This window comes from Melanotaenia boesemani, chromosome 21, assembly GCF_017639745.1.
Source record: "Melanotaenia boesemani isolate fMelBoe1 chromosome 21, fMelBoe1.pri, whole genome shotgun sequence".
In the NCBI taxonomy this organism is placed as follows: Eukaryota; Metazoa; Chordata; class Actinopteri; order Atheriniformes; family Melanotaeniidae; genus Melanotaenia; species Melanotaenia boesemani.
In genome coordinates, this window is record NC_055702.1 from 22,227,150 (window position 1) to 22,246,864 (window position 19,715).

Genomic DNA, 19,715 nt, shown 5'->3' on the forward strand with positions numbered 1-19,715 from the left:
CATTTTAACCTGGCTATAAACATGTCACCTAAACTACAAATGCATTTGTTACTAGTTACTGTAAGAACATTAAAACCGTCCCAGTTAGGAAGCCATTGATGGTTCTTATCACACCCCTTGTTTAACAAGAGTAAACATGCAGGGAAGAAATATTTTATCATCTGCTCCCATTAACAGATGATATGTGTTAAACAACAGCATTGTGCTTGTTGTTACAGCAGTTTAACACATTGTAAGACAACCCTGACTCTGTAGGACTTTAGTATTGGATTTTTTATAGACTGGCCAGTCTCAAACAAATGGGCAGCATCACTTAAGTTCTGTGGCTTTCTCCTTACTTCTGTTAAGTATGTTTGAATGTTGTTGGAATATTAGCTTGAAATTGACTAACAGATCGCTTACGTTAAAAGAGCTTAAATATTTTGGATATGTGACTACCTCATAGTACCACAACAGTGGTGCCAAATGTCTGTACCTTAAAATAGAATTTCTTTTACTGTGAAATGTTTATTTACAGTGAAAAAAAGACAGCTTAATAAAAGTCCTCTAAACTTTTTTCTTTTGTTGTGACTCTGACATAAAAGTTCTGCAAACAGTTATTGTGACCAATGTGTTTTCTTATTCTTTTTAATTTATTTCCATCCTGTCATTTAAATCTTCTAGGTAGGGGTGATGGGCTTGAATATCGCCTTGAGTCAGTATCTGATTTATTGCAGGGAAACATCATAATGAATGGCAAAAGATGATATATAATCTGGCAGACAAAGTGTTGTGATTTTATCAGTCCTGACCTTGCATGTGCTGAAATTTTTTCTTGTTGCCATAGTACCAACCAAAATACTCACAATTCAGATATATGCAGGGGAAAAAAATTATGCATACTGAGTAAACAAACACAAACACTGAAACAAAATTCTCACAGGACACACCCTCCAAAGAGCAGGCTGGCTTTCCTTCATTTCATCTTTCTCGTCTCAGTGCTCCCTAGAATCCATCTAAATATGTAACTGGGATTGGGGAATTTTGTTATTTTTAACTGTGGCTTATATTTTCTTTTTTAAAATTCAGTATTTTACTTTGTTGCCAGTTTCCAAGAGCGTCATCTTCTTTTGCACTGTGAAGGTTTTCAATCTGACTTTTCAACTTCACTACGTGCCAATTGAATGGATGTTTGACAACAATAACTTTACATTTAAAATGCAGATGTAGTGAGTGTAGTGACAAAGGAAAAACGTAAAGAAAAGAATATCAATGCAGAGGGGAGTGGTATGCATACTTACACAGGTTGGCAAGGTTATTGTTCAAAATGTTAATTAGAAAATAATAATAATGATAATAGTAAAAAAAAATTGTTAAATAAATATTAATAATAATAAAAAGTGTCTGCTTTTATGTTGTCATCTCAGTGCCTCCAGAGACATAGATTGGTTGAGCAATTTTGGGGCCACACGAAAACAATGTGAAATCCAAAACTCTCCTGACATTCACTTTTATCTTATTGTACCTGGATAACAATAATTATGTGACCATGGACAGCAATTCTGACTACTGATTTTAATCTATATTAAACAATATATTGGTCATGTTTACAGAAGTTGCTTGTGGGATACTTTATTTATATTCCAGTTCACATGTAGTATAGTTTAGGCAGTGATTCTCACCCACATTATTTCTTCCCTGCGCAGCTGCAATGTTTGTTCCATCAAAAGTCTCAATTGAATCTATATCCTTCAAAAAACAAGCTTTACCGTACTTGGATTTCTTCCTGGCTCCAAAAGTGTGTATTCTCTTTAGTGTAACCCTGCGCTGAACTCTGCCAGAGCCGGTATTAGATCTTCTAATACAAGCAGGTAAGCCAGTAAAGCAATCCCACAAGAAATGATAGTCTTCTTATAAACATGTCCAGAGTTGCTACTAATACACTGAAATGGCAAATCCAGAGCCTGGAGGTGTAGTAAAGCAGCAGTGTGTGCTGCTAGATGCAGTGAAATACAAGGTGAGTGTTAGCCTTAATAAGTCATTCAGTTATTGTTCTCTTCAAATATGAGGTTTTTCCAGTGAAGTTAAATGAACAAATGCTGTCTATGTGGCAGCATCTTATTCAGACTAATGTCTTAAAGAAACACTACATAATGTTTGCAGGTTTTCTCAGCGACACGCCCCTGTCAACAGCTAATTCTGCATCCATCTTGCATCCTACATGAACTCTGAGTTCTTACCTGCCAGTAAAAGACTGTCTAATCTTGAGTCTTATTAGATCTTTTGCTCTGTACCTTTGTCTTACTTTTCCTCTCTTTCTCCGATAATGGCCTGTTGTTTTGCTTTGCTGAATTAGCCATGGTATGTTCAAAACAGCCGGTGTGTTTTATATTCGCTTACCAGTGTGTGTTGTGGTGCGTAAAGAGTCAGCTGCAACATCACGCGGCGTCCCTGCAGAAAAATTTCTGAAAAGTGGTTTCTATGCCTCAGGATGCAACGGCTCCAGAAATGTACATAATAGATGCCACTGTGCCGTTAAACAAGTCAGGAATGCAGAATTGAGAGGTTGAAAGTTACGTAACCTTTAACACTAATTTCAGTTTTAAAAATTCAGATAGCTCAATAAACTCCATCCATCCTTCCTTCCTTACTTCCTACCTACCTACCTACCTACCTATCCCAATTCAGGGTCATGGGGAAGCTGGAGCCTATCCCAGTAAATGGCAAGTGAGAGGCAGGGTACACCCTGGGCAGGCCACCAGGCTGTCACATGGCTCGCTAAACTCCACTGCTTCAAAATGAAATCTGACAAGAGACATGAAAATCTAAAAGGTGCCAGAGACTGGTGTCACATGTCAAATCCAAGCCCTCAGGTATAGAGCTGGGATTAGAGGTTATTTAAGCAAAACTACAACCTGATCCAAAGACTTTCTACTTCTTATACACAACACAGTGTTGTTGTCGGCTGTTTTTTGACATTTGGATGCACAGTTTTGCATCATTTGTGTGTTGTTATATTTGAAGAATGAAATTAAAACTGCTCCTCCCTGAGCCGCCACCTTATTGTGGTGTGGTAGGAGTTTGTGCGTCCTGACGATCCTAGCGGCTATGTTGTCGGGGGGCTCATGCCCCTTGTAGGGTCACCCATGGCAAACAGGTGTCTAGGGGAGGGACCAGTCGGAGTGCAGCTCAAATCACCCCTATGATGATGAGAAAGCAAGGACCAAGGTTTCCCTTGCCCGGACGTGGGTCACCGGGGCCCCCCTCTGGAGCCAGACCTGGTGGTGGGGCATGGAGGCGAGTGCCTGGTGGCCGGGCCTTTGCCCATGGGGCCCGGTCGGTTCAGCCCGAAAGGGTGACATGGGCCTCCCCTCCCGTGGGCTCACCACCTGCAGGAGGGGCCATAGGGGTCGGGTGCAGTGTGAGCTAGGCGGCTGCCAGAGACGGGGACCCTGGTGGTCTGATCCTCAGCTGCAAAAGCTAGCTCTAGGGATGTGGAATGTCACCTCTCTGGTGGGGATCGAGCCTGAGCTGGTGTGCGAGGTTGAGCGGTTCCGGCTAGATATAATTGGACAGGAAGGAGTCCTATCGGGCCTTTTTGGCCTGTGGGACTCCAGAGGCAGCTGATGGGTATCGGCGGGCTAAGCGGAGCGCAGTTTCGGCGGTCACTAAGGCAAAAACTCGGGCATGGGAGGAGTTTGGAGAGGCCATGGGGAATGACTTCCGGACGGCTTCGAGGAGATTCTGGTCCACCATCCGGCGGCTCAGGAGGGGAAAGCAGTGCTCCGTCAACACTGTGTACAGTGGGGATGGGGGGCTGCTGACCTCGACTCGGGATGTTGTGAGGCGGTGGAGGGAATACTTTGAAGACCTTCTCAATCCCACCAACACGTCTTCCGATGAGGAAGCAGAGTCTGGGGTAGCTGGTGCTGGCTCTCCTATCTCTGGGACTGAGGTTGCTGAGGTGGTTAAAAAGCTCCTTGACGGCAAGGCCCCGGGGGTGGATGAGGTCCGCCCAGAGTTCCTTAAGGCTCTGGATGCTGTAGGGCTGTGTTGGCTGACACGCCTCTGCAGCATCGCGTGGAAATCGGGGACAGTTCCCCTGGACTGGCAGACTGGGGTGGTGGTCTCCCTCTTCAAAAAGGGGGACTGGAGGGTGTGCTCCAACTACAGAGGGATCACACTCCTCAGCCTCCCCGGTAAGGTCTATTCAGGGGTGCTTGAGAGGAGGGTCCGGCAGATAGTCGAACCTCGGATTGAGGAGGAGCAGTGTGGTTTTCGTCCCGGTCATGGAACAGTGGACCAGCTCTACACCCTCTTCAGGGTCTTTGAGGGGGCATGGGAGTTTGCCCAACCAATCTACACGTGTTTTGTGGACTTGGAGAAGGCATTCGACCGTGTCCCCCGGGGACTCCTGTGGGGGGTACTCCGGGAGTATGGAGTGCCGGACTCGCTTGTACGAGCTGTCCGGTCCCTGTACGACCGGTGTCAGAGCTTGGTCCGCATTGCCGGCAATAAATCAGATTCGTTTCTAGTGTGGGTTGGACTCCGCCAAGGCCGCCCTTTGTCACCAATTCTGTTCATAACCTTTATGGACAGAATGTCTAGGCGCAGCCGAGGTGTTAAGGGGGATCTGGTTTGGTGGCCTCAGGACTGGGTCTCTGCTCTTTGCGGATGATGTGGTTCTGTTGGCTTCATCGGGCCGTGATCTTCAGCTCTCACTGGATCCGAGTGTGAAACGGCTGGGATGAGAATCAGCACCTCCAAGTCCGAGACCATGGTCCTCAGCCGGAAAAGGGTGGAGTGCTCTCTCCGGGTCTGCAATAGAGTCCTGCCCCAAGTGGAGGAGTTCATGTATCTCGGGGTCTTGTTCACGAGTGAGGGAAGGATGGAGCGGGAGATCAACAGGCGGATCGGTGCGGCGTCTGCAGTGATGCGGACTCTGCATCGGTCTGTTGTGGTAAAGAGTGAGCTGAGCCAAAAGGCAAAGCTCTCGATATACCGGTCAATCTACGTTCCTACCCTCACCTATGTCATGAGCTGTGGGTAGTGACAGAAAGAACAAGATCGCGAGTACAAGCGGCCGAAATGAGTTTTCTCCGCAGGGTGGCCGGGCTCTCCCTTAGAGATAGGGTGAGAAGCTCGGTGATCCGGGAGGGGCTCAGAGTAGAGCTGCTGCTCTTCCACATCGAATGGAGCCAGATGAGGTGGCTCGGGCATCTGGTTAGGATGCCTCCTGGACGCCTCCCTAGTGAGGTGTTCCGGGCATGTCCCACCAGAAAGAGGCCCCGGGGAAGACCTAGGACGCGCTGGACGGACTACATCTCTCGGCTGGGAACGCCTCGGGATCCCTCCGGATGAGCTGGTGAATGTGGCCAGGGAGAGGGAAGTCTGGGTTTCCCTGCTTAGGCAGCTGCCCCCGCGACCCGACTCCGGATAAGCAGCAGAAAATGGATGGATGGATGGATGGAAATTAAAACTGAAATAAAACATCTAAAGATTAGATTTTTGGAGAGTCCTGATGTTGATGTTCAGGGAGCCAGCATGATGTTTGGGGACCTGGTATGCTTAGTTCTAGTCAAATCAGCCAGCGATTGACACTAAGGCACATGCTTTATAGGTCAAAACATTCAACTGAAGCAATTCTCATAATTCTCTAATAGATTTATTAGGTATATACTGCCACATTGTGACATCAGTCAGTGTCACATACCTTAGTCCTACTTTTCCACTTTCAGCAGGCATCTGTGCATCAGGAAAGTTGGAGACTTATCTCTAACACTCCTTAAAGTGCCACATCCATACTGTTTGCTAAAATCACAGATATAGTGTTGGAAGGACTGCTGTGTTGATCCAAAATAAGTCTATCTGGGGATGAGGAAATAAATGTGATTACTTTAGCAAAGATCTGCTTCCAACTTCCTTCCACATATTTATTGAAAGTTAGGATTTATTTTAATATTTATCTCATTGTGTTTGTTTGCAGTCAGTTGACCCATTTTTTGAGTCTTTATTTCCCAACCCTTAATAACCCCTAATCAGGTTAAATAAAGATGCTCTTCATACAGCTGAAGGCAGTTTCCAGACATTGAGGACTTGTGTAGTTTTATACTTCTAGCATGAATTTTAATGTCGTCTTGGAGAAAGGAGAAACACTACAATTCATGCAAGAACATAACTTTGCACTCTTCTGAAAAAAGAGCTGATGCAAAAATGTGAGATGTGTTTGCTTCGGATCAGGATGCACAAAAAGCATGTGAGACACATGTTTATGGATGCACAGTGATTGGTTGTCTCACTATTCACCTGCCTGCAGCGCTGCCTGCAGCCTTTACGGCAGATCTCTCTTGGAAATGCTTGAACACCTAGCAGCTCATCTCAGAGGACCAAACCTAGATTCACACAACTCCATTTGACTCCATTCAGACTCCTTCATTTTATCTTCACTTGTACATTAAATACTTAGAGATTTGTTTGCCTGCTGTAATGCTAAAATGTAGCTAGATATATAAATGGATAACATTGTTTGGTCTACTTTAAAAGTTGCCATTGGTTGGATGACCAGTGCAGGTCTTTTTAGTCTTTATTTTTTTTAAACAAGAGCTTAAATCTTGTAAACATTTCAATAAGCAAATAAAACAGAAAGGGATCAGCTTCTTTAAGATGTGGAAACGGTTCTGAGTTCAGCTGTGAATTGATTAAACCTCAATGAAAATTTAAACGTTTGTCTATCATTCTTTCATTTTTATTCACAACAGTTTTCCTCTTGTTCCTTTAAATTGCATGAAGGCAATTTCAAACTTTCGCATCTTTTTGTGTTCTGGCTTTTCACAATATGCAAATTAGCCCCGCTTCTCCCATGCCACTTACTGGGGACAACTAGAAGCAAAACACCAAAATATAATAAACAGCTCAGGAAGAGTGGAGCAAAGCAGAAGTCAAGACTTCCATACTGAGCTGAAGTAAGAAGACGTTCTAGGATAGCTGTTAAATTGACTGCTTGCTGTGTTCATCACACATCTAGACTTGTGGTTCTCAATCCAGATCAGGACCCTCTACTCTGCATGTTTTAGATCAGGGTGTGTCCTGCAGGTTTTGACATTTCCCTGCTGCAACACACCTGATTCAAATGACAGTGATCTCCAACAGCACGTTTGCACCATTTCATTCAATTGTGTTGCAGCAGGGAAAAATCAAAAACCTGCAGGACACGAGCCCAAGAGGTCTGGAGTTGGTGATTCATGTTTTAGATGTTTCAGTACTTTAACACACCTGGCTGAAATGAATGGCCCATTAACAGGCTTGCAAATACTTTGATGAGGAGGTCCTTTAATCAGAATCAGGTGTGTTGGAGTAGGAAACCATCTTAAACATGGAGGGCAGTGAGTCCTGAGACACAGGACTGAGAAACAATAATCTGGATCACAAAAAAACTCCACCATGAACAAGGTTAAAAACTGAATTTTATTACAGGCCCTTGTTTACCATGTTTAGTTGTATGTACATTCTTTGATAAAGTCCATGAAAGGAAACCACTAGCTAAAAAGCCACCGTTCACTTTAATGTGATGTAAAATTTAGCACCATCTATTTACAGAAATGCTTCACAGGGTTCATGTTTTCATCAGAGTGAAATTGCTGAAAATTTCCTTTACATTAGTAAAAAAAAAAAAAAAAAAAAAAAAGATTTTTATATATTCAGTAACAGGCTATCTGTTTTTTTTATTTTTTATTTATTTATTTTTTTTAAAGTTATTTTTAGTCATTCTGTCTAGGCTTATTTAAGCTATTCCTAATATATGACAATCCTAATTAAAATGTTTTGCCTAAATTTGGTCATCATTAGCTTATAAATCTGTTACAGTGCTGACAAAAAGTGTCAGTCTGTACTGAAATGTTAAAGATGTTCTTGCAAATAATATAAAAAAAGAAATCATTTCATTATTTCTTACTTTGTTTTTTACAATTATCTGCTATACGGACACCTACTGGTGAGCTGCTGACATTACAGCCTAATCCAGACACTTTTATGTGTGACAGGGTACCCAAAATTTGAACTACAACTAACTCGGTATCTAATAATGGCTGCATATGATTTATAGGAAACAAACAATTGACAGCTCATTCCCACAAATTTTTGTGCAATTTATTTAGCCATAAATGGCTTTAACAAGCAACAACAATTACGTAAAAAATAGGTTGCTGAAACATGTCATTTCTTTGCAACAGAATAGATCTTGAAACTAAAAAGTCTTTATTAGTTTAATAAAAAGAGTTTCCTCATGACTGAGAGGCTCCTTAAATTATATCCTGTACTTAATTTGAAAAAAAAAATCTAAAACTGAAAACTGTATTCAGTATTACGAGATGTGTTTAATCAGCTAGAATATTCAGCTACATGAAATGTTTGGTTTTATATCTGTTTAATTTTTTTTACTACTTTCTTTTACTAAATAAGACAGCTGAATGGGCATCCTGCTGAATGGCATGTTGCTGCATACAGTTCAAGCTTTTGTCAGCTAAATGCACAAAGGTTTACCCAAGTTTGTATCACAATGTAGGAAGTAGATCATAGTACCACAACGTCAGATGGTGTGATGCTGATCTGACAAAAACAACAACAAACAACAAAAGAAAAAAACAAAACAACCAACCACCCATATAATTTTCACACAACTTTTTATACAAAAGTATTCTTTCACATGGCTTTAATAGTTTTTATTTTGGTCAGAGAACAATCATATTCAACAGAAAGAGCTGACAAAAGAAAGGATGGAATCAAACAGAAATTCCTCTGGAATTAAAACAAAAATTAAAGTTGAAGCCAGATCACTTGTTTTCTTTCGAGGGAACCAGAAAAGTGTATTTTAATCTATAGAAAGCTCAGCTATTTCAGAATAACTCAAAATAAAGCTAATGAAGCATGGCGCTCAGTCCTCAGGGACGTACATGTTCTCCATTCTTCATCCATTCTAGTAGTATTTTCTGATGAAGATTAGGAGAGTCTTCTGCTTTCTTCCTGCACATCGAAGTTTGACGTCATGCCATTTTGAAGATGCAGCCCAGCTGAAATAAAGTTAATGCAGTTACCATTGACTTACAGTGTGAAGCCATCCTTCTCCTCTCATTACATTATAACGTAAATCATTAAAAGGCTAATGATGATGAAAGACACTAGAACCTGCACTTAGATGTGCAGCAACTTCAAAAACAGTGTTGTGCATCATCATTAAGCAAAATAAGTTCACTTTCATCCAGATGCATTTTCTGTTTGTGTTGTGTGTGCCATTAAACAGGGGTTTCACTTGTTTTACACAGAAAGTTTGGCTTCTTTTTTTATTTAAAGACCTATTCAGTATTTGAAAACATCTCCAGAAAAGCTCTAATGTCCAACAAATGACCCTGGAAGAAGTTATTAAGCACACTTGGGCTAGTCTTTTTTTTTTTTTTATAGAAAACCTATGTTGGATTGATGGTACCTAATGCAAGCTTTACATCTTAACCACCCGAAGTGCTGCACTGGAAATAGTAAAATCACTGGAACTGCAACAGATTTTAATAGTTCATGTTTCCACTTTGCTGTACAGTCATGAACAGCTGGTTTTACTTCGTTACTACATTACAGGTTATTATTGGCAGATTTCGTGGGTACTTACCCATTTTAGCAGCAGGCTTGTTGTTGTTATTTGGCTTTATGACACTGCTGTAAATGTTTTTGTTGTTTTTAGCCATCAGGGGCCTGTAGCACTGCCGTGAATTAGCGATTAGCTGGGCTATCTGTCTTGCCATGGCGGTTTTTTCCATAACAGGTGGTGGTATTTTGCATGGCGGAGCAGTTGTCCCCTCTTGTTCTTGTGTCACTTCTCCAAAGACATTGTCTACTTCATCTGAAAAGGTGATGGGGCGGAGATGTACAGTGCAGAGCTGCTCAGGTGTCACGGCAGGGTTAGCCAGTGATCTTAGGAAGGCTGAGGATTCGGAGTTGTGGCGCCGTGGAGGTTTGGGTCTGAGTTCAGGCTTGGTTTTGGATGAAGGCTCTGAGTTTGGAGAGTTGGAGACGGGGATGACAGGGATTGGAATCTGCAGAGACAGCCTGTTCGCACGTGCCCGTGAAGAGCTGGAGCTTGAAATGGGTTGCAGCTTCCAGCCAAGAGGATCGTGGCCAGTGATGACAGATGTCTGGACAGGAGGAGGTGAGGAGCAGGAGGAGGTGGTGGAGGAAGAGGATGAGGATGACTGACCTGAGGAGGCAGAGATCCCAATTGGTGGGCAGGAGTAACGTTTGAAGGAAGAATGTGTTGTTGATTGGGGTCGCTGGTAGGACACGCTTCGTTGAGGAGGCTGTGGTTTCTTCTTGTTCTTCTTCTCAATAATAACAGGGAAGATCCCACATACACAGATGTCGTCCGCCCACTGCCGCTGATGAGAGCGCAGGGTCACAGTCATCATGGAGCTTGTTGACAAGGGGCGTTGTCTTGGCACCTGACAGCGTGTCACATTACCTGGTCCACGTCTCTCCTTGCAGGTCCTGTTCTGTCCTCTGTCAATCACATCTCCAGCGTCTGGTGCTTTCATACTCATCTGGCCACACTTTGTGTAGTTCCCTTTAACATGAGCTGGACTTGCAGTGCCGTTTAGTGAGATGAAGCTTTTGTTCATCATGCTCGGTGGGGTGAGGGTTTGGTAAGAAAATAACCCTATGACGAGAAAGGAGGGAGGAGGGTGTTGAGGATGTTCAAGTTGTGAAAAGAGGAAGAGCAGACGCCCATAGTGGCTTCACAAAGTTTCACAACTACTATCTTTCCAGAGCAGAGCTGATATGTCAACACCCAGCAGGGGAATCCATGTGGAACAGTGTAGATCACACAACCATTTTAAATGGAAAAATCAGCTTTAACTTTTTTGCAGGTTATGATTTAATGTCATGTGTGAAATCACCAAACTGACTCAGTTAAGTTTTTTCTACTACTTTACATTTAATGAATAAACAAAACAAAAATACTCAAAAGCATTTTAATTAGATATATTGAAAAACTGTGGAGTTTCACTTAAAGACAGTCAAACTAAATACTGACGTTTATAATGAGTTTAAAGCCTCTAACAAAATACAAAAAAATATCAGATTTTCAGATGGATCAGCTTTCTCACACATGGCTGTCTTAATACCTTTCTCTTTGTTTCCCCTTCTAGCAGCACACCCAAATCTGACCTCAACTTCCCCAAACCAACACCCTAAAACCCACAGATTCCTCATTTCACACACAATCACCCAGGCTCACCCGCACACACCAATCAGGTTTGATGAACTGAGTTGTTTTCATCACATAATGAAGTAAGAACAGAGTGTAAAAGTATATTTCCCATAGTCCTGCTGCTTCTAAAGTGGCAAATAAATGTATCTGTGATTCTGATTATTTAAAAAAATTCTAATATAATCCTCAGCTTCATTCAACATTGTGTTTCCAAATACTTTGAGTTCCAGTTTCCATCTACAAAATCATCGCAAAACAGTATTTTTCATTCTGTTTGTTTGAGTGGGCACATTTTTGTTGCTTTGCATTTTTGAACGCCTTCTCTACACAGTGCTCAGCATCGAGTGCTCCCTATTCAGATTCAGCAGGCTCAACAATAATTGGCACTCGTTTTTAAGCACGTCATAACTGCTGTCTGCTTCACAAATTCAGCTGCAGCTGCAGGCAAGAACATTTTTAACAATGCCAGCAGGGCAGCTCTGAGGATGGCAAAATCAGTCACTAGTTGTATGTTTTTGGATCAGTTTGGATGGGATACATCAACATGATCTTTGCCTTTAGTAAAATGTGTTTGATAGTTATGATTATTATAAGGAGAGTCTTACATTTGAGATAAAACTGGGTTTTTAGTTGAGGTGTTCTTTGACGGATCAGGGTCACTGAGTACACCTCATCTCTGATCTCAGTTTCATGTCAGCTACACCCTAAAGAGTTGTTGCAGGAGCTTGTTAGAAGTCTGTTGTGTAGACATATTCTGAAGTACAACACAAGAGCTCTACAGCAGCCATTTGTAATGTTAATTATTCAGGCTTTTCAGCTTCATTTTCATGCTGCCAGTTTGATAAACACTTAAAGTTTAAGCACTTGACTACATACAAGACTGAAAAGTCACACACCCGAAGGTCCGCTCTAAAGACAGAAAGAACACAACAAAAAAATCATTTTCTCATTCATAATATGATGAAAATCTTTTGTTTCTTGATATTCCAACATATAAAACTTGTTCAGCACACCCACAAATGAGTAATCACAAGCATTAAGTATCATTAGCATTGTTAGCTAATGCTAGCTCAAATCATTAGCATTGCTAGCTTGCAAAAACACTACATTAAAAAACTTAACAAATTAGAAATTAAACTATATTCCTACATATCTCCATATTACTGTTGATATGTGCTGTCATACTAACAATCTAACATTAGCATGATTATAAGCTTTGGGTCAGGATTACACCACCGGCAGCAGCTGGAACTGTTGATACAAGGCAGGATAGATCCATGCTTTCATATTTGTAGTCTTTCTATTTTCTCCAACCAGTCTGCCCATTCTCCTCTGACCTCTGACATCAACAAGAGATTTAGGTCCAGAGAAATGCTGCTTACTGGATATTTTTTCTTTTTGATTCTCTGTAAACCCTAGAAATGGTTGTGTGAAAATCCCAGTAGATCAGCAGTTTCTGAAATACAAAAACCATGCCACATTTAAAGTCACTTAAATTCCCTTTCTTCCTCATTCTGATGTTTAGTTTTGCACTTCAGTGAGTCGTCTTCACCATGTCTACATGACTAGATACATTGAGTTGATGGGAATGGCTGATTAGATGTTTGTGCTAACAAGCAATTGTACTTATGTACACCTGTGGCCAGCTTTTCACTTTGAAAATATTTAAGATGCTGTGCATCTACTTTGTTCTCCATGAGGGTAAAATCATGATGAATACTCATGTAATGGTCTAAAATCCCTTTTCCTTCCTGACTTCTGGTTGTATACCTACCTTAGTTTGAGTTTTATAGTTTATAGTTTATTTCTGTTGAATAAAGACTCACACAGTCTTTGTAAACAATAAACGCAACATGTTGGTGATATAATGACACCAATCGCTATTTATCTATTTCAAGCAGAGCCACAAGGATCAAGATGTTCCAGCAATTTCTATATCACAGACATATTTTGATATGAAATACGACAAGAAAATGTGTATAAATATGGGATGCAGTCTATTCAGAGGAAGTTCTGCATACAACTAGCTGCCATGCAACAGGCACAGAAGTGGAATCCAGCCTTCTTTAAAACACTTTAGATTAGCATCATGTATTGAAATATTATTTTATAAAGCAAATTGTACTGTTATCCCAATATTCAACACCCATCACACTGCATGCTTTTCTAATTTCATGCAGCCCTGAATAGAGCTAACATTTTTAACTTCATTGCATCCTTTGTAGGCCATTAAAATTCAGCAATGTCATCATGTGCAACAGTCCTTTTATAAACCCATGGCCAGCATATTAAGTCTCCCATTACAGTCGATCTTTGCACAAAAAGTTGTGTTTGCAGACAAAGTCAAAGTGTCAAACTGAAAGCCGTGCTAAGTCTTTAAATCTGACTACAAGTAACAAGATATCACATGTAAACCAAGCCTTACACATGTCCTCCTCGCGTGCACCACATACAGTATGAATTTTAACGCTGAGTGTCGACAGCAAGGCCTTTGAAGTTTGATCACTTTCAGCCTAGAAACTGTGTTCCTTCCCTCATTTCCCTCTCTAATCCACCCACAAGCTTGCTGAGATCTTTCAAGGCTGTGTGAGTAATTGGCAGGTTTGCATGTCGTTGGGAGTCAGAGCTGCAAGGTGAGAGCTCAGTACATTAATCTCAGTGTAATGAAGTGATGTAAAGCTCTCGGGATACTGTAAACCTGCAGACGAGGGGAAGGATTACTGCTGATCTGAGTGGTCTTTGTTTGATGATTCACACAGTAAGCCATGGAAGAAGAAAGGTGGAAATTTGTGTGTGTGTGTGTACTTCACAATATGTGTGTATAAAAAATAAACCTGACCTTTTCTTCCTGTTTCATTTGATAGTGAAATACTGTGAAATACTGTATATCTTTTTCTATTTTCTACTAGTAAGACAGTCACTGTGTTATTGTTGCTTAACATATAAACAACAGCTTCCTTTCCAGCTTTTTCCTTTTAGTATACTACTCCTTAGGTGAGACAATTCCCAGTGGCCTGGACCTGAAAGTGGCCTGACTGGCCTGCTTGTCAAAAAAAAAAATAATCACAGTGCATAACATCAGTGTGGCTGATTGGCCTGCCTGGCATTTACGCCTGTGCAAAGACAAAATGATTGTCCGTTATCAGCGGAACAACTGAGAAACGTGGTGGTGAAATGGACTCAGAATAAAAAGTGAAAGGGGGAAGACATGAGGAGGAGGTGGGCAAGTATCAGATATGTTCCAATATTTTCAAATAATCAGCTGCAGCAACATCATATGAGTTCACTGTTTAATAAATGAGTGGTGTGTTACAAGCTGCAAACTGTTATCTGAACATAACATGATTCTCCATGGCCCTTTTTATCTAGCTGTAATAATGATCTTGATACCATTCGCTGTCAAAACTTTACTCTATTGTTAATGTTACCGTTGTTTGTTGCTGTACTGTGACATCTCTCATCAGCCCAAACATAAAAACTTCTGGTTACTCCACCTTGGACATACAGGGGGTCCTATATGGGCTTTCCTAGTATCATAACTAAAACTGCTTAATTGTATGTGCTGTGTTAAAGTAACAAGTGGATATTTTAATACTGAGGCTGCTAAACTAGTTTGTAAACATGGCTACTGTCCACATCTGTCCACATCTGTCCTTGTCTAACTCAGAAACAACTGTAAACTGTCCCAGTAAGGAACATTTTATTAGTCCAGTTTAAAAGCTGATGAGGAAACTTTGTGACTTCATCAGTTTGTTGGTGTGTTTATCTGGTTATAACTGATGTGATTGCAGCGTTTTATGACTGTTGGCTTATCTTACTGTATGACGTCCAGTATTTGGTGGGGCCTCCACAGTTCTCCAACAGTTTGGGAACCCCTCTTAGGGTGGACAGTCTCTTATCTCAGTTGAGTCATTTTTTTCTTTTTTTAATGTTAGTTGAATCACATCAGGTGAAGTTGCTGTTGACCACTTCTTGTTTTTACTGGTGCAGCAAATATTGATGTTAACATATTATATTTATGGTAAACTGACATCTAAATTATTTGCTGACAAAATGACACAATCATGATGTTTCAGATTAACATGATATCATGACTGTTTTGAGTCTTTTGATGAGAGTAGGAGAGAGAAAAGCTCTGGACTGGTGGCTGATAGTTGTGTGTGAATGTTGGTTTCTAGAATATTAAGCTTTGGTGATTACTTAGCCCGTGTGTGTGAGTGTGCACATGCATGCATATGTGTACTTGCATGTGAACATATGTGTGCAGGATTTGAATTAGGGCGGCCTGGGTGAGTGTACGACTCCCATCCCTGCCCTGCCACTCCTTATCTTACAATGTATTTAAAAGTGAGAGAAGTTGAAAGAAGATAAAGCCCTAATAGTGGAATATACAATATTCAGAAATCCATCCATTCATTTCTATACCACTTAGTCCAGTTCAGGGCTGCAGGAAAGCTGGGCAAGAGGCAGGGTACCCCCTGGACAGGTTGCCTGTCCATCACAGGGCCAACACAGAGAGACAAACAACCATTCACACCTCAACAGAATTTAAAGTGACCAGTTAACCTAACATGCATGTCTTTGGACATCCTCTGGAAAAATGCCTAACATTTGTATTTGAAGCTAACAGATCTGTTCAAAATAGCAAAGCACAGAAAGGCCTCAGTTAAAACTCACACTTTCATAGTTCTACAGAAAACCAAGACAAGCCTGGTCCCCTCAGGTTTGATGGAAAAATCATAAAAGCTTGTCAGATTTTTTTGAGGAAAGCTTTAGAGATGCAAGTATGACATCTAGGTATGGGGGCCGGGTTTTTAGGACTTCTTGGAGTATAGATCTTAGTCGTTTTTTTCAACTGTAAGGTAGCTCTTGGCATCAGTTGTGATTTCTCATTGAAAAAATGATTTGCAATGTGTTCAACCTGAGTCATCTTAAAACTTCCACACAGCCCAGAGACATTATAGCAGGGGAGATTTAGTGGACAGAGATGAGGCTCATATTTCAAACACTGTCTTTCTCTTTATCAAAACAACTTGTAAAACAGTATATAAACTTTACTTTATTCATATAGCACTTTATAAAACACACAAGAGAAACAAAAAAGGAAAAGACACAATTAAAACATTTAAAAATAATACATTCTTTTTATAGTTTTTGCCGGAGCCGGATAATTGAAGGCTCTGCCTCCTTTTCTGGTCCTCAAAATTCTAGAAATCTCAAGAAGACTAGTACTCTAAACCATTAAGGGCTTTGTAGGTAATGAGAAGGATTTTGTATTCAGCTGTAAATTTTACAGGAAGCCAGTTAAAACTGGAGAGATATGTTGAAACTTGGCTGTGCAGGTCAGCACTCTGGCTGCTGAATTCCAGATCAACAGAAGGGTATTTAAGGAAGTTTTACACACAACCAGCAAAAATTGGCATTGCAATACCAGTCAAGGTGAGGTTAAAGCATCAATGAGTTTACAAGCATCACTTTTTGACAATATATTCTATAGCTGTAGTCCTAAAATGAAAAAGAAATGTTCCAGACACCTGCTTAATAAGTGGAAGAAAAGACGAGTCCTGGTTCCTCACCTTTTGTACTCAAATCCAACGTGATGACAAACAAATTAACAAACTTAATTTTATGCTGAAAAATGCAGCTCATCTGGGCCTTGATTGTTTGACACCTGATCCAAGAAATAATGGACAGAAAATTCTCAATTTCTGAATCTGAAGTTTTTATTTGGTCATTTAACATAATGTAAAAAAAAAAAAAGCATAGAAGTACAGTATATTACTGTTTGATAAGTCAGCACAATTGTAGTGTAAAAGATGGCCACCAGGTGGCAGAGGACAAGTATCAGATTGTATACAACAGGGTATTGAGCAAACTTTTTATCAAATGGTCAATTTAGGGCTGGACAATACAAGAGAAAAAAGCATATTGATTTCACAATGGCTGTTTTATGCTATTTCTCTATGACCTACTTTTAATAAAGAACACACAAACACTGGGAATAGAATGGAAGTGGAGAATCAGAAAATCCTCTGAACCCCTCCTGGGGTTTTGTGATCTCAGGGATCCAACTGCAGACTGCCGTCGATGGCGCTCAGCGTCAGACACGTTCCAGGTGTGAGTTAACCTGCCGTGGAGGTGGGAACGAAACCGCGGCACACACTCGGACTCAGTGGAAATTAGTCATTAAGTAGCTCAGAAACTGGTGGGACAAGGCTACCATGTAGACGAACACCTCTCAATAAGAACAAAACAAACTGTTGGCAAAAATCAACTCACCCTTTAGCCTCGCTTCACTAGGGGGTATTTTTGCCTCATCCCTGACCTCCTTTTTTAGTAACAATTTCCTCCACCTCTCCTTGCTGGGACATCTTTTGCAGTACACATGCTCTCTGTTGTGGTTTCAGAGGCGCTTGGTGACGGAGCGTGCCTGGGTCTTTTAATTGCGATTGGTTGGGAGGAAGTAATGACTGTAGCATTAAGCTGCTTAATAGGCTATAATGAAAAATGTAAACTGTGTTTTTCGATTGTATTTTTTATTAACACTTTTTTCTATCGCACCACACATCTGTCGATCGATGTATATTGTTATCGAATTATCATCCAGCCCTAATGATGATGCAACGTGACTCAGAACTTTATGTTTAAAATATGACACGCTAATGTTGCCCAAAGGAAGTGCATAGTGAATGATTATTATTATTCACTATGTGAATTAACTGTTATTCAAAATGGCATAATTTTCTACTCTCTTAATATTCAATGTATACACTTGCTAAAACGTCCAATCAATCTACACCTTATGACCCACAATCATGCAGTAAAAATTTAATTTTAGAGTATTTCTACTTGAAGATTATCATCTATGCAAAATTGTTTAATCCATCTCTGCTGGTTTTTGGGCAAAATGCAAAGAGATATTCTCACCTGAGAACCATGGCAGCAATTAAAGTTATGTGTGCTAAACTATAAACCTTCCTAATATAGTTTACATTGTCCTCCTGTGCATGATCGCTATGAAACAACCCAAATTGGGACAAACTGTCTGGACACTGGAGGCCTGACTGCCGGAGATGGGAGGAAAGCGCAGCCCTCATTAAGTCCAGAAGTCATTTTACAGGCTCACCGGGTCACAAGTCATCATCATTCTTCCTTAAAAAACATCAATCTTTTTGTCCCACAATAACATTTTCTCACAAACATTTCTGTGTTGGCTTTTCTCACCTTCGGAAATATTAAATTTCCACTTATTGTATCCCTGTATATGTCTCTGCTGATAAGCAGATTTCTGATTGTCATACCTAGATCAGGTTAGTCCTCTGATTTGTACATTTAGGAGTTGAGCACAGAGTAAGTCCTGTTTGGCTTCTAAATTAGATTATGCAATTGTAGAGTCTCAATAAGACAGCGTGATGTAATTCTTAACATAATATTATCTGTGGTCGCTTTGCTGGGGGCCAGTTTTTCGCTATCATCCCACATGAAACGGCTCTTCTTTTGAAACAACCTTGAATGCCTCATTACCGCTGTTGCACAAGCTAAAGTTTTATTACACCCGAGTCCCTCTTTTTCTCCTCTTATTTAGGATTAATAGAATTACAGAAAATCAAACTCTTCTTCATCATTTTGGATAATGTCATTTTTTTATTTTCCTTATCTTAGTTTTCCATTACTTTATTTTCATACTATTTAAAATGTACAATGGTTAAAAAAAAGAAAGACTGGATTTGAATTTATTCACACAAAAGCATGCAGCCATGTTCCGAATCAGAGAATTACTCTGAGATTAGGGACAGTAATGCATTAAAAACATGAAAGAAGAGCAACTACATTGTGTCAATGGATTTTAAAGGACAGGTGCTTAAATAATGCTTCTAAAAATATTTATACTTAATGTTGTCAGATCCATAATGAGTCATTTAAGGAGAGGACAAAAAATCTAATAACTAATGTAACTGAACTTTGGTGTTTTTAATTTTGTTATCATTAGTTTTTTCTGTAAAGTGTTACTCCTGAACTTTGGCAGATTTTCGCACTTTGGTGACGAAGGCTAATCTGGCCTGAATCCTGTCTCTTCTCTGAGCTCTCGACAGTCACTTGACTACAGGAATTAAGAAAACATCTTCACCCGCTTGATAACATCATGCTGTCCATTAATTAAAGGATAAATTAAAGTGGCACATATTATATTTGATATCAGGTCTCTAAATGAACATTTTTGATCACCAGCCAATCTGGCAAGTTAGCAGCCAATCAGAATTTCCACTAGCCAAATTATAATTGCAACTGAATGCATTTAATACATGCTTCTTTCAATTGTTTTTATTGACTTTTTTCTTCATGAAAATGATTATCAACATTCACATTTTCTGCAAAGAACAGCTTCCTAGTCATACACCAGCCATGTTTACATCGTCTAACCACAGTTACATTTCCGTCTTTTCTTTCAAACGTCATTATTTAAAGTTCTGTCCTCGTTCAGCTG

The 19,715-nt window shown here is 40.4% G+C and overlaps 2 protein-coding genes across 3 annotated transcripts in view; one reads left to right on the top strand and one right to left on the bottom strand.

The window, feature by feature from the left end:
- LOC121632556 (ras-related protein Rab-26) overlaps positions 1 to 19,715 on the top strand; it is a 133,507-nt gene that overhangs the window by 102,363 nt on the left and 11,429 nt on the right. The window lies entirely within an intron of this gene.
- On the bottom strand, positions 7,798 to 10,642 carry LOC121632555. The gene is made up of 2 exons (XM_041974152.1): positions 9,635 to 10,642; positions 7,798 to 9,044 (listed from the first exon to the last, which is right to left on the bottom strand). The coding sequence occupies exons 1-2, from the start codon at positions 10,638 to 10,640 to the stop codon at positions 8,974 to 8,976; spliced, it is 1,077 nt and encodes a 358-aa protein (XP_041830086.1). The 5' UTR covers positions 10,641 to 10,642; the 3' UTR covers positions 7,798 to 8,973.